The following is a 15,309-nucleotide window of genomic DNA, read 5'->3' as shown; positions in this document are numbered from 1 at the left end:
TAATAGATGCAGAAAAAGCTTTTGACAAAATTCAACACCCATTTATGATAAAAAAAAAAAAAAAAAACTCTCCAGAAAGTGAGCATAGAGGGAACTTACCTTAACACACTAAAGGCCATATATGACAAACCCACAGCTAACATCATTCTCAACAGTGAAAAACTGAAAGCATTCCCTCTAATATCTGGAACAAGACAAGGATGTCCACTCTCACCACTTTTATTCAACATAGTTTTGGAAGTCCTAGCCCCAGCAATCAGAGAATAAAAAAGAAATAAAAGGAATCCAAATTGGAAAAGAAGTAAAACTGTCATTGTTTGCAGATGACATGATACTATATATAGAAAATCCTAAAGATGCTACCAGAAAACTACTAGAGCTCATAAATGAATTTGGTAAAGTTGCAGGATACAAAATTAATACACAGGGCGTCCCTGGTGGCGCAGTGGTTGAGAATCTGCCTGCGAATGCAGGGGACACGGGTTCGAGCCCTGGTCTGGGAAGATCCCACATGCTGCGGAGCGACTGGGCCCATGAGCCACAACTACTGAGCCTGCGTGTCTGAAGCCTGTGCTCCGCAACAAGAGAGACCACGACAGTGAGAGGCCCGCGCACCATGATGAAGAGTGGCCCCCACTCGCCGCAACTAGAGAAAGCCCTCGCACAGAAACAAAGACCCAACACAGCCAAAAATAAATATAAATAAAACAGCAAAAAAACAAAATTAATACACAGAAATCTCCTGCATTTGTATACACTAATAATGAAAGAGCAGAAAGAGAAATTAAGGAAATAATCCCATTTACCACTGCATCAAAAATAATAAAATACCTAGGAATAAACCTACCTAAGGAGGCAAAATACCTGTACTCTGAAAACTATAGGACTCTGATGAAAGAGATCAAAGATGACACAGATAGAAAGATATACCATGTTCTTGGGTTGGAAAAATTAATATTGTCAAATGGCTATACTACCTAAGGCAATCTACAGATTCAATGCAATCCCTATCAAATTACCAATGGCATTTTCACAGAACAAGAACAAAGGAATTGTAAATTTGTATGGAAACACAAAAGATCCCAAACAGCCAAAGCAATCTTGAGAAAGAAAAACAGAGCTGGAGGAATCAGGCTTCCTGACTTCAGACTATACTACAAAGCGACAGTCATCAAAAAAGTATGGTACTGGCACAAAAACAGAAATATAAATCAGTGGAACAGGATAGAAAGCCCAGTAATAAACCCATGCACCTATGGTCAATTAATCTATGACAAAGGAGGCAAGAATATACAATGGAGAAAAGACAGTCTCTTCAATAAGTGGTGCTGGGAAAACGGGACAGCTACATGTAAAAGAATGAAATTAGAACATTCTCTAATGGGACTTCCCTGGTGGCACAGTGGTTGAGAATCTGCCTGCCAATGCAAGGGGTAATGGGTTCGAGCCCTGGTCTGGAAAGATCCCACATGAGGCAGAGCAACTAAGCCCATGCACCACAACTACTAAGCCTGAGTCTAGAGCCCTTGAGCCACAACTACTGAAGCCCATGCACCTAGAGCCCTTGCTCACAATGAAGAGTAGACCCCCTTTGCCACAACTAGAGAAAGCTCACACGGCAATGAAGACCCAATGCAGCCAAAAATTAAAAATTTTTTTAAATTTAAAAAGGAGGGTGGGAAGGTAGGAGATGCAAGAGGGAAGAGATATGGGGATATATGTATATGTATAGCTGATTCACTTTGTTATAAAGCAGAAACTAACAGACCATCGTAAAGCAATTATACTCCAATAAAGATGTTAAAATAAATAAATAATTTAAAAAAGAAAAAAAAGAACATTCTCTAACACCATATGCAAAAATAGACTCAAAATGGATCAAAGACCTAAATGTAAGGGCGGACACTATAAACCTCTTAGATGAAAACATAGGCAGAACACTCTTTGACATAAATCGCAGCAATAACTTTTTTGATCCACCTCCTAAAGTAATGAAATAAAAACAAAAATAAACAAATGGGACCTAATTAAACTTAAAAGCTTTTGCACAGCAAAGGAAACCACAAACAAAAAGACAACCCACAGAATGGGAGAAAATAATGTGCCAACAAAGCAACCAACAAGGGATTAATCTCCAAAACATACAAATAGCTCATGCAGCTCTACGTCAAGAAAACAAACAACTCAATCGAAAAATGGGCAGCAGATCTAGTGGGGGTGGAGGTGCCGCACTGCACTGCACACAGGATCTTAGTTCCCCAACCCGGGATTGAACCGTGCCTCCCGCGCTGGAAATGCAGAGTCCTAACCACTGGACCACCAGGGAAGTCCCAGGCAGAAGATTTAAATAGAAATTTCTCCAAAGAAGACAGCCAGGAGCTTCCCTGGTGGCGCAGTGGTTGAGAGTCTGCCTGCTGATGCAGGGGACACGGGTTCGTGCCCCGGTCCGGGAAGATCCCACATGCCGCGGAGCAGCTGGGCCCGTGAGCCATGGCCGCTGAGCCTGTGCATCCGGAGCCTGTGCTCCGCAACGGGAGAGGCCACAACAGTGAGAGGCCCACATACCGCAAAAAAAAAAAAAAAAAAAAAAAGAAGACGGCCAGATGGCCAAAAAGCACATGAAAAGATGCTCAACATCACTAATTATTAGAAAGATGCAAATCAAAACTACAGTGAGGGGCATCACCTCATACTGGTCAGAATGGCCATCATCAAAAAGTCTACAAACAATAAATGATCGAGGAGGTGTGGAGAAAAAGGGAACACTCCTGCACTGTTGGTGGGAATGTAAATTGGTGCAGCCACTGTGGAAAACAGTATGGAGGTTCCTCAATAAACTAAAAATAGAATTACCATATAATCTAGCAATCTCACTCCCAGGCATATATCAAGGCAAAACTATAATTCAAAAAGATACATTCACCCCTATGTTCATAGCAGCACTGTTCACAATAGGCAAGACATGGAAACAACCTAAATGACCATCAACAGATGAATGGATAAAGAAGATGTGGTACATATATACAACGGAATATTACTCAGCCATAAAAAAGAATGAAGTGATGCCATTTGCAGCAACATGGATGCAACTAGAGATTATCATACTAAGTGAAGTAAGTCAGAAAGAGAAAGACAAATATCATATGATATCACTTATATGTGGAATCTAAAATATGACACAAATGAACCTATCTATGAAACAGAAACAGAATCAGGGACATAGAAAACAGACTGGTGGTTGCCTAGAGGGAGGGGGTGGGAGAGGGATGGATTGGGAGTTTGGGATTAGCAGCTGCAAACTTGTACATATAGAATGGATAAACAATGAGGTCCTACTGTATAGCACAGGGAACTATATTCAATATCCTGTGATAAACCATAATGGCAAAGAATATGGAAAAGAATGTACACATATGTATAACTGAGTCACTTGCTGTACAGCAGTAATTAACACAACACTGTAAATCAACTATACTTCAATTAAAAAAATAAAAATAAATAAATTGGTATAACCACTATGGAGAACAGTATGGAGGTTCATTAAAAATGAAAAATAGAACTACCATATGATCCAGCAATCCCACTCCTGGGCATGTATCCAGACCATAATTCAAAAAGATACATGCACCCCTGAGGCTTCCCTGGTGGCGCAGTGGTTAAGAATCCGCCTGCTAATGCAGGGGACATGGGTTTGAGCCCTGGCCCGGGAAGATCCCACATGCCACAGAGCAACTAAGCCTGTGCGCCACAACTACTGAGCCTACGCTCTAGAGCCCACAAGCCACAACTACTGAAGCCTGGACACCTAGAGCTCATGCTCTGCCACAAGAGAAGCCACCACAATGAGAAGCCTGCCACCGCAACAAAGAGTAGCCCTCACTCGCTGCAACTGGAGAAAGCCCGCGTGCAGCAACAAAGACACAACTCAGCCAAAAATCAATTAATTAATTTTTTAAAAAGGAAAAGATACTTGCACCCCAATGTCCATTGCAGCACTTTTTACAATGGCCAAGACATAAAAGCAACCTAAATGTCCACAGGCAGAGGAATGGATAAAGAAGATGTGGTACATATATACAATGGAATATTACTCAGCCATAAAAGAGAACAAAATAATGCCATTTGCAGCAACATGGATGGACCTAGCGATTATCATACTAAGTGAAGTAATTCAGACACAGAATGACAAATATCATATGATATCTCATATGTGGACTCTAATTTTTAAAAATGATACAAATTAAGTTATTTACAAAACAGACTCACAGATTTTGAAAACAAACTTATGGTTACCAAAGGGGAAACGGGGAAGGGATAAATTAGGAGCTTGGGATTAACATAAACACACTACTATATATAAAATAGATAACCAATAAGGACCTACTGTATAGCACAGGGAAATCTACTCAGGATTCTATAACAACCTATATGGGAAAAGAATCTGGAAAAGAATGAGTATATGTATAACTGAATCACTTTGCTGTACACCTGAAACTAACACAACATTGTAAATCAACTATACTTCAGTAAAATTTAAAAATAAAAATAGATCTCATTAAAGTGGAAAGAATCACCCTATGAATAATGTTACCATAAATATCATGCTAACAATTGAATTCCAATAAAGTATTTTAAATCTATTAAAAAAATAAAAAGTATATAACTATGATCATATTTGAGTAAAATGTATATGCATATGTATACGCACATATGCTTAGATATATTGCAAGGGCTTCATTAAAATATTTATATTTGTTATCTCCAGTAAAATATTAGGGTAGTAAAATTTTATTTCTAAGTTTTAATTTTTGTGTTTTCAGTGTGGAAGAAGAAAAAATCACGTGGTCAAAATTGCCTTTGGAAATCTCTTAAATCACTGAAAATACAATAAACACAAATGTATTTATGAACCACACCTGACACTGAGAAAAACTTTCTCCTTGACCAAACCCTAGCCAGGCTTTTCTAAGCTGCTTCTCACCTAAGCCTCAATCTTGGTATATAAAGATTTGAACAAAGACTAACAGTTTCTAACAGCTCAAAGCCACACCCCTCGGATGACCCTAGCTCTCTTAAAAGTGCCTACCTGAACATACTCAAGGCTTCCAAAAAATTTACTGTTTGTTCCGATCGATACCTGGAGATAGGGCTCCTGTCTGGGTTTCACGTGGACCAACCCCTCTTACCACTTTTTGCCGATTCTCCCTTCCCTTTGTCTATTGAGACCTTCCTTGTCCTATTCCCTCTTCTCCCTTTAAAAAGCCCAGTCACCTCTGTACAAATCAAAGTTGAATTCAGTTCACACTGGACTCTTTTTCCCTACTGCAATAATTACTAATCAAAATCTGTCCCTACCACTTTAACTAGTGTCTGACTTTATCTTGGACAACATAGTTTCTCAGTAAGTTTACTGCTTACTAGAAATCACTAATGAAACTATGAAATGGATAGATTTTTTATTCCCATTAACTGGTGAAGTTCTGTGTATCATCTTATGCGTTGATTCATTGTTTGCATGCTTCTGAGGAAGGTCAGGCATTCAACAGGACAACAAAATCATTGTTCAGCTGTGACAATTCAATTAAGGTTTTTTGAAACCCTTGAAAAGTAAAGGTTTGTCTTTCATCCTTGTCTAGTATTTTTTTTTTCCTGGGCAGAAATTAAAATTTTTTATGTAGTATTTCCCTCTATAAGAGAAATGGTTTTCCAGAATTCTGAAATCTCCCTTTTCATTTGAGCACATGGCGATGTGAAATTAGAGTCTTATGATAAGCTTGTTCCCCCCTTGCCCTCTCCCAATCCCCTGCCAGTTCACTCTTCAGCAACCACAGTGCTCTTTGCAAATTGCAAAACTGATCATGACACTGCGTAAAACCCTTCAATTACTTCTCACTCCTCCTAAGAAAAAAAAATCCAAAGTATGCCTGCAAGGCACACTCTCTCCCTGTACTTCTCTGCACTCTGCTCATCACAGCGATCTTCTATTCAGAGAACACACCAAGCTCTTCCCATCCCCAGGACTTTGCACCAGATTTCATCCCACCTGAAATACTGTTACCCTTTACAAGCTGTCAGCTTCTTATACTTCAGGTCTCAACTCCAAAGTCACCTACCCAGAGAGGCCTTGCCTCTTTTTATAATTTTTTTAAATTGAAGTACAGTTGATGTACTTTATTACATAAGTTACAGACAGGTGTACAATACAGTGATTCACAATTTTTAAAGGCTACTCTCCACTTATAGTGACTCTAAAATATTGGCTATATGAAGCCTCGTGGAATGTATGGATTTTAATTCAATTTATCTTTCAGTAAAGGAATTTTGAGCCAAAAGAGGCGGGGGGGGGGTGGGGCGGGGGGAAGGCCTGTCATCCCTTTCACTCATTATCGTTGCCTCTCAACATACTTTCAAGTTGAGTGCTTTACAGATATGCAAATAATTAAGATACGCAAATAATTAATTTGAATCATCTTAATTTTGTGCATATTTGTAAAGTACCCAACTTGAAAGTAAGCCTCTTGAGAGCAGGAATCTTGTGGTGGTGTGCTGCGAAATGTTTAACAGGCTTTCCAGAAACAGTCCTGATGGTAGCATTTGCCTGTGGCCATGGGATAAAAACCACCACCGTGCTAATTTCAAGCTACAGCGTGACATCAACTAGCTTGCAAAGTAATTTCCTGAAAATTTAACAATCAGTTTTCACAAGCCAGTGCAGGCCAGTTGCAGCACACCACTGGACCCTGGTCTGGCTTATTTACTGCTATAAATAAAGAGAACAATGTCAGGCACAGAGTAAGCGTGCAATAAATGCTGGTTGAATGTTGAACTGGGATAAATTCTTTTTTTTTTTTTTTTTGGCCGTGCCTTGCGGCATGCAGGGATCAAACCCCCGGTCCCTGCAGTGGACGTGAGGAATTCCCTTATAAATTCTTGCTTCTACTCTATCAAATATAGATTGTAGCTTATGGAGTCCTTTCTGGCATTCTAACTGCCAAACTGTGAAAGAGGCAGCTTGTAGAGAATTACCCTGAAAACAACCTGTCGAATGAGTCACCAAAATAAGTTCCTAAATGAAGGACAAAAGAAAGGAGGAGAAAGGGAAGTGGAGTGGGAAGGGAAGGAAGAGGAGGAAGAAGAAGAATTAAGTGAAAGTAAAGTCAATTTCCTGGCTGATGGCCACACCTCTCATTGGTCCCCAGACCAATAGCATCAGATTCACTCTGGATTCCTGCTAAAACTGTGGGTGATGGTCCCCTATACAGAATCAGAATCTCTGGGTGAAGTCCAGGAATCTTCACGGTATCAAGTTACCCTAGTAACTCTGATATGCACTGAAGCTTGAGAACCGCGTCCAAGGGAACACTGACTGATGAGCTCACGAGAGTGTCACCAAGCTCTCCTGTCTACCTGGAGCAGCCGGCCCCACTCCAAACCCAGGCAAATATTCTACGAGCAAACACAAAGCTTCCAGATTCTAACTTCCCATCCTAGACCTGGTGAGGAAAGCAAAACATTCCAATTGCATAGTGATTGAAATCACTCAACTGGGCTTAAATATTTCTCAGTAACAGAAATACTCTTATTTGAATATTTACCATTTGGCCTTGATGCTGTTGATCACCGTATGGTTATTAGCTAACACTCATGAGGGCTTCCTACGTGTCAAATGTTGGGCTCAGTGCTTTGTATGTATTAATCTCACGTAATACTGAGAAGAAACCTACGTAGTGGGTGTTATCGTTTATCTTCATTTTACAGATGAGGTGGGCATAGAAAGTTGGGTGACGTCACTGTGAAGAGTTGAGAACTCCCCGAGAAGGATGCTAAGCAGAACAAAGCCCTCTGCCCCAGGAGACCTGGTCCTAGTTGAGATATTTCTTGGTCCACAAAGTCACCGAAAGCAGGGTGGCCTCAAAGATAAATGCCCACAAATACCCAGAGAAAATGTTCCAAGTGGTTGAGAACCAAGAGACTGTTCCTAATTAAAGCTTGGAGAATAAACTCTACCTCGGTCTGACCATCCAGAAATAGGATCAATATTTTACTGCTGCCTTTCAGCATTATGTTCTTTTCTGGACATGCTGAAATAATAAGTGCAAAAGAACTGTGAAAAGCACAACTGCAAGACCAAAACTGCCCTCATTTTTAATTAAGTAGGCAAAATATTCCCCAAATAGTTTTAATAAGGGTGGTAGCAAAATCCCATTAAATTGTAAGAAATACACATTACAGTCTGTTTAGCCCATGTCAACCCCCCTTCTCTGAAGACTGCCCCTCCCAGGTTGCATTCATCCATAAGCCTGACTCTTGGCCACAACTGATTTAGCTCAACTATGAACAACTGACCAGGCCTGACCAGTGAGATGCCAGAGAGAGCATCCTTCTGGGATGCAGAGAGTGCTTTGGTGTCTTCTGGTGCCTGGAACTAAGGACAGATGTTTGGGATTTGCGGGGCGGCCATGTCCGTGGACAAGCATAGCACACTGGTCTTGAGGGAGTACAGCCTGAATGCTCAGTGACCCTGGGCCCCAGATAGATGTGAGGAGGACAGAGCCTGGGTCCCTGACAGCCCTCGCTGCCTGGATCAGGCCCACCCAGGGCCCAGCCTCACTCTTATCTTTGGCTGCAGCCAGCTCAGGGGGATTTCCATTTCTCGTGGCCAAAAGAGAAAGATCAGGGCAGAGGGGCAAGCTGTTTGGTCCTCTGAGGAACCATGACCATGTGGGGCACTGTATCCGCCTCTGTTTCTCTCCTGAAACAGGGCCCATCCAACGGTCCAGATCACCCCTGGATTTTCTCCCAGCCTGTGCCTGGTTCGTCCAAATGCTGGACTTAACCTGCCCAGGCCCACATCCTTGCACCCTGGTGCAGCCTCCCTGCACTTCTGGGCTGTTTTTCGATTGCACCCTTGACAGTGTCAGGGCTGGAGCTCACTGTCGTTCAGCTGCCCCAGCTCCTTGTGTCACCCATGTCTTTTGCATCCTCCCCCCAACAATGTCCAGCAAAATCTAAACCCTGCATGCAATGCAATACATGCTATTGACTGGAAGACTGGAAGCATCAATTTAGCCTCTTTTCCCAGCCAAATTAACCAGACAATGGGAAAACAACACCTCAAGGAAACTCAAGTAAACAAATCCTTGGTTAAACCCTTAACCTGAAGGGAGCCAGGTCCCTCTTTCCCCACCGCCCTTAGACATATCCTCCCTACAGAGACCCCTGGGCTGTACCTGGGACATAAATGGCGTCACCATTGCACCAATGCGACACGGGAGCCGCCGGTCCCCATCGTGGTGGGGTAGACCTGGAGTGGAGAAGCGTAGAAAGCATCAGTTAGCTGAAACCCCTCTCTCCCAAGTCCTCCGCCCTTCCCTCCACAGGTCAGGCTTCGGTATATATCAAAGGCCAAATATTCTATACGGATATACAGGATATAGAAGATGTTCATTTTCTCAGGTACACAAGTTTGAATTTTAACAATATCAGAAAATAAACACTTAGACATTATCCTTTAAGTGAGCAAATTCCAAAGTAGGTGTTTAATATTCCAAACGTAATTTTAGAAAGGTACTTGCAGTCAGACAGAAGATTTCCACTTTAGAGCTATAAACATATAAAGGTGGTTCTACTGAATGGACAGAAAATACTCCCCAAGTAATAACAATCCAACCAAACCTTTAATACAGATACAGTGAAAGGAACTGACGAGAGTGCCACGTACACGCTACACCATTCACCATGTTTGTGTTGTAAGATCTTACGGCGCAGCCTACTTTCTTGCATTTATAGTAAAACCTCATTAATCTGTACTTCACTGATTCAGAGTTCTTAATAAATAAGCAAATAGTACTTAATAAAGAAGCTTTTAGGGAGAATATATGAAAGAATGCTTCTTTTAATTTTAGAAATTTTTCTCTTAACGCTATAAATACTGATCAGTTTTCATCAATTCACTGAAGCAAAGCACGTGGCCTCTTTACTTGGCCACATCGTGTTAGCCACCATCTGTCAAATGCAAAAAACAAGACGCTTTCCTGCCCTGGGGGGCACTGCTATATTTATAAGAATGTCTGGGGGTGGAGTGCCTTTTCACAGAAACTTTTTCTTTTTCTAGAAAATGAGGCTAGTGGCTATTGAAAACAATGGATTCAGATACATACAGATGATCTTTGCTCGAATATCAATTTTTTTTGTTCATTTTTGACAATTCTAGGAGATGAAATAACAGAAGACAAGCAACTTCAGGTACACATCTTTTTTTTTTTAAGCAATAAGTATCAGGGAAAAAATACTTAGGAATGACCCTTTAAATGAACACATCCCAAAATATGTTAAATTGAATATTTCAAATATAATTTTAGAGGCACACCACGATACACATAGACTTTTAAGTTCACAAATTCACAATAATTTTAGAAGATTGTTAATGGAACTAAATGAAATACTACATATATGTCAAATGTGTCATAATTTCCTATTTTTATCTATGTGAGGGGAAAAGAATCTTTTTCTCTGTGGTTTTGATATGTCATCTGTATTCTAAACAGACTTCTACGTTTCCCAAGATGAAGATGAATGCAGCTATAGCAGTCCCTATAGCACCACTTTCTCTGGCTCAACGAAAGGCAAAACCAGTTAAAATACTAAGTTTCCTACTCAGATATTGCTTATTTCTAGGAATATTTGCTCTTAAAAGTGGTGGTTTCTGAGAAGCTCCTCAGAAGTGATGTATTAAGTAGCTATAGTAGTTCAATAAATTAAGAATAAATTACTATTATATTCAAATTTAAGCTACCTACAACAAACAACAGACAGAGTGGGATGTGATCTTTCAAAAGAATAAAGGCGAAAAATATATTCTAATTTTAAAAGGGAGAAATAGGGTGTTTTACATTTTATCAGCAACATGCAGGTACCGTGCCCTACCCCTATTTCTTCGGGAAGCATGGGATGAGGGCAAGAGTTGTTTTTTTACATGGATGCAGTTTAGTGAGAAAGGGAGAAGGTCCTATCTTTCTTCTCAGAGACTGGCTTTCACTAGACCCCATGGGGCAGGAGAAAGGCCACATCATATCTTCTGGTGTCATTTTAATAGGATGCTTTTAGAAAATCATCAAAAGTCAACAGAAGCCAGGGATGCGTGATCTACAGACAAACACCTGCTCCAAGTAGCTCACCTTGCACACCTCGATGGAACCAACCCCTTCCCCAAAACTAACCTCAGCGGTGTAAATATAGATGCTGTTGAAGTTGGACGCCACCAAAGCCCTCAGCATGAAGAGGAAGCCGATGAGGCCGGCACTAGGGAACCAGAGCGAGACGTTACCACAGGCGACACGGAGGGCCTTCCGGGGCCCCGATCCCAGGACATTACAGACGCCAACACACATCCCTGAAGACCAGGTCCCGAGGGAGGGGCTGCTCCTCAGCTGGCCTGACTGTGGGGTCCGAAAGCAAAAGCCGGACTCAATCCTTCAATCCTGTCCCCCGAGAGTGTGCCATTCCAGCCCAGCCCCCCAAGATGAGCACACCTCTGCCACCACCCTTGGAAAATGGTACAGACAGTTTGCAGAATAAGTCATATATATTATAAATGAGGCCCACTGTAGGGTCACAAACTCAGAGTGCAATGAATTTTCCCACCACAGGTATGCTGTCTACATCCCTATCTTGACAACGGTGCAGGTCGGCCTCCATTCTCCAGGAAACTTTGCATAAAGATCCTAAATATCTCGGCAAGTGAACTGAATACTCCCGCGCTGGTACCCATGTCCTGTGAGTGCTGAAGATGGACCTGCTCAGGAGGAAGAGGAGAGGGGCAGGTACCAGGGGCTTGTTTGATCGTTCTAGTCAAACAAGCAGCCTGTACTCTACTCTCTTGGTGAAAGGGACTTGCCCCTAACCTCCACTGAAGGCCATGGGTCAGGAGACCTCATTTTAAAACCACTGCACAAAACTAGATTGCTTTAAAGCAAACAGAAAGCAAATACCTTGAAGTGCAAATATTGAGGAGAAGGACGAACAAAGCTGTGCATCCCACGGTAATAGAAAGGCTCAGCCGTCTTCCCAGGAAATTAATGCCCAGGATAGTTAAAGGATTCACTAGGAAAAAAATGACAAAGGCAATTTTCAGAACCTTGAAAGCAAATGGCATGTATTAACAATGGCCTGGATTCCTCCCTGTCATTTCGGAAAGAAGCAACTTAATCCAAACGTCATGCGTATTCCAGCCAAGACCCAGTCACACTGTCATCGACTTCATGACTCCTTCAATATGCTTTTCCCACGGGGATCCGAGAACGACAAGCACTGGAGTATATGAAGGACATTTTACACCCAGGTTGCTTATTACAGCACGCAGGTCTATTGTAAACCGCCAACTTGCTAGACCTATATTTTAAATGTTTTATACTGTTTTATCAAATTCAAGGTGCCGTTGATTTTTAAGTACCATTATTTTATGTCTATTAAAGCAGAAACAGTGCTTCCAACTGAAATCTAACATGCGATTGTGAGACACATCCCAGTTCAGAGACGTTACGATGTAGGGGAATGCACGTTAGAACTGATATATGCGCTAATTCAAAGCTCCACTCCTCCAGACTTCTCCCCACACGGATCCGCACTGCACACACCTCAGCATGATTTGGGGACTCGTCCATTTCTACCAGGCAGCAGTCAAGTGGATGACAGGTCACTCTTCTCTCCTCTGAGACTCTGAGTTGCACGTCCCCCACCCAAAACAGAGAGCCACCCAATAGAGAGATACTTACGAGCAATTTCGCCAATGGTGCTGATAATCATGGTCTGGTAGTTGGAAGGGGCAAACACCTGGCAGCGGCAGGGGCTCTGGCTCTCCTCCAAGACCCCTACGGTCACCACTGCCTCAGACTCCGACCGCGAGCCACAGGCCAGGTCCCGCTCCGGCAGCTCTGCACTGGCCAGCATGACCCCGTCGTAGGCGAAAGAGATGCCCAGCCTGGAAGCAAGAAAAGACGGACATTAGGAAAGGCTGTCACCAGGCCTGAAGGAGGGGTAGCACCGTGAGAGGTGGGGAGAAGTGGGGAGAGCTTCTCAGGTAGAAGGCACGGTGTAGGGAGGGGAGGGGAGTGGAAAGTGGGGACACGTTTCAAGGGGATACTAGGGGGTGCCCTTCAGCGGAGGCTGTATGGTGGGAAATGCATTTGCAAGAAAAAACAGGATGGAACTAGATGGGGGAGGACCGCTCAGGCCAGGAAGAAGTTTTGTAAGAGGCAGAACAGAACTAACACTGCGTTGAAACTGTCCCCCTCATTCTACAGCTTATGTACTGTAGCCCTGACCATAAAGAGTTAAATATTAGAGAAACGTGGCTTGTGCCCAAACAGCTCATTAAGTTCCCTGAAGCAAGTTCCCATCCCAGGTGGTCCTGGGTTAGTTATGGCTACTACTTGCAGATAAGTTCGTTTTCAGCTAGCAAATAAGCAGAGATAAGTGCGGTAAAGTAAAAATAACTGCTCACGACTCGAAGTTTTGCAGCAGCCTCGTGATGCAGCCTTGTGAACAAGCAGAACAGAGAAATGTTATGCTTCCCTTGAAGTCCAGGTAGCTCCAGGAAGTCTGCAGCCCACCTTTAATCCTGAACCCTCCGACTTCCCCTTTTCCCTTAGCATAAAAGCAGCCTGAATTCTCTTCCAAGTTAAGATGGTTCTCTAAGAGTTTAGTCCAGGGCTTCCCTGGTGGCGCAGTGGTTGGGAGTCCGCCTGCCGAGGCAGGGGACGGGGGATCGTGCCCCAGTTCAGGAAAGTCCCACATGCCGCGGAGCGGCTGGGCCTGCGCGTCCGGAGCCTGTGCTCCGCAACGGGAGAGACCACAACAGTGAGAGGCCAGAGTACCGCAAAAAAAGAGTTTAGTCCACCATCTCCTCCCTCTGATGGCTTTCCGAATAAAGTCGATATTACTCGCCCCAACACACTGTCCCTTCTTGGCCTGCCATGTGGCAAGCAGGAGGAGCTTAGACTCCGCAACAGTTTGTTTTCTGCAGCTGCTGCCACAAGTTAGCACAAACTTAGCGGTTTAGCACAGTGAGTATCTCACAGTTCTGGAGGTCAGCAGTTCAGCAGCTCTGGCTGACTTCTCTGCGCGGAGTCTCACGTGGCAGAAATGACGGTGCAGGCAGGGCTGCTCCACTTTCTGGGGAAGCATCAAGCTCACCCAGACGGTTGGCAGAATCCCGCTGCACGGGGGTGTAGGACTCGTGTCCGTTTCCTTGCTGCCTGTTGACGAGTGGTTTTCAGCTCCTGCAGGCTTCCTTCATTCCTTGTCTGTGAAGCCAGCAACAGCAGGTCGCATCCTTCTCATGCACTGAAGCTCTCCTTCGACCTCACCTCGCGCTTTCTCTTCTGCTGCATCTCTGATTCCAGCTGGAGAAATTTCTCTACTTTTAAAGACTCAAGCAATAATATTGAGCTCACCTGCCTAATTCAGGATACTCTCCCTATTTTAAGGCTCATAACCTTAATTACATCTACAGTCCCTTCACATCTACATCCAAATTAGTGTTTGATGGAATCCCCAGGTGTTGGAACTCTTGGGCATCATCTTTAGAATTCTGCCTTTCGGACGCCATGAAGCTATGGAAGGTTTTTGCTTTTGCTTGATGTTTTCTTACTATCTTTTGTTCTATTCTTTAATAGATATTTTTATTGAGATATAAACATAACATACAGAAAAGTTCCTATATCGAAGTCAAGAAAAAGATATCAGGAGAATTCGCTGGCAGTCCAGTGGTTAAGACCCTGTGCTTTCAATACCGAGGGCCCGGGTTCGATCCTGGGCCAGGGAACTAAGATCCCACAAGCTGTGTGGCCAAAAAAAAGAAAAAGAATATCAGCCTCCCAGAAGCCCCCCTCATGCCTCTCTCATTTTTACAAATGGTTGTAAAAGACGCATGTCACGTGTAAAAGACAGATGGGGACAATCAAGGAAAATCACATGTGATCTGCATAGTGGATGATGTTAAAGTGATGATTGTTAATCTCCCTGGTGTGATTTTAGGATTGGAATCATCTAAGAAAATGTCCTCAAGTAGTTGAGACTCTTAATGAAGTATCTGGGGATGAAATGGCATGAAGTCTAGGGCCTGCCTGAAAATACTTCAGAACAGAAAAAAACAGCTGAAGTAAATATGGGCAGATATCAGTGATTGTCAGATCTGAGCAATGAGTAAATCAGGGTTCATCAATGGTATTTCATGTGCATTTATAAATTCTCATAATGAAATACTTAAGAGGAAGACAATAATCACAATATCTCTCCTTGTTATTAAGG

General features: G+C 42.8%; 1 protein-coding gene across 1 annotated transcript in view; it reads right to left on the bottom strand.

The window, feature by feature from the left end:
* SVOPL (SVOP like) overlaps positions 1-15,309 on the bottom strand; it is a 61,128-nt gene that overhangs the window by 20,772 nt on the left and 25,047 nt on the right. Inside the window, 5 exon segments of the mRNA XM_033432263.2 lie at positions 9,231-9,271; positions 9,274-9,304; positions 11,220-11,301; positions 11,991-12,102; positions 12,774-12,979. Of these exon segments, the coding sequence (XP_033288154.1) occupies positions 9,231-9,271; positions 9,274-9,304; positions 11,220-11,301; positions 11,991-12,102; positions 12,774-12,979 (472 nt within the window).

This window comes from Orcinus orca, chromosome 9 (assembly GCF_937001465.1).
Source record: "Orcinus orca chromosome 9, mOrcOrc1.1, whole genome shotgun sequence".
In the NCBI taxonomy this organism is placed as follows: Eukaryota; Metazoa; Chordata; class Mammalia; order Artiodactyla; family Delphinidae; genus Orcinus; species Orcinus orca.
This window is presented reverse-complemented; position numbering and strand designations above follow the sequence as displayed.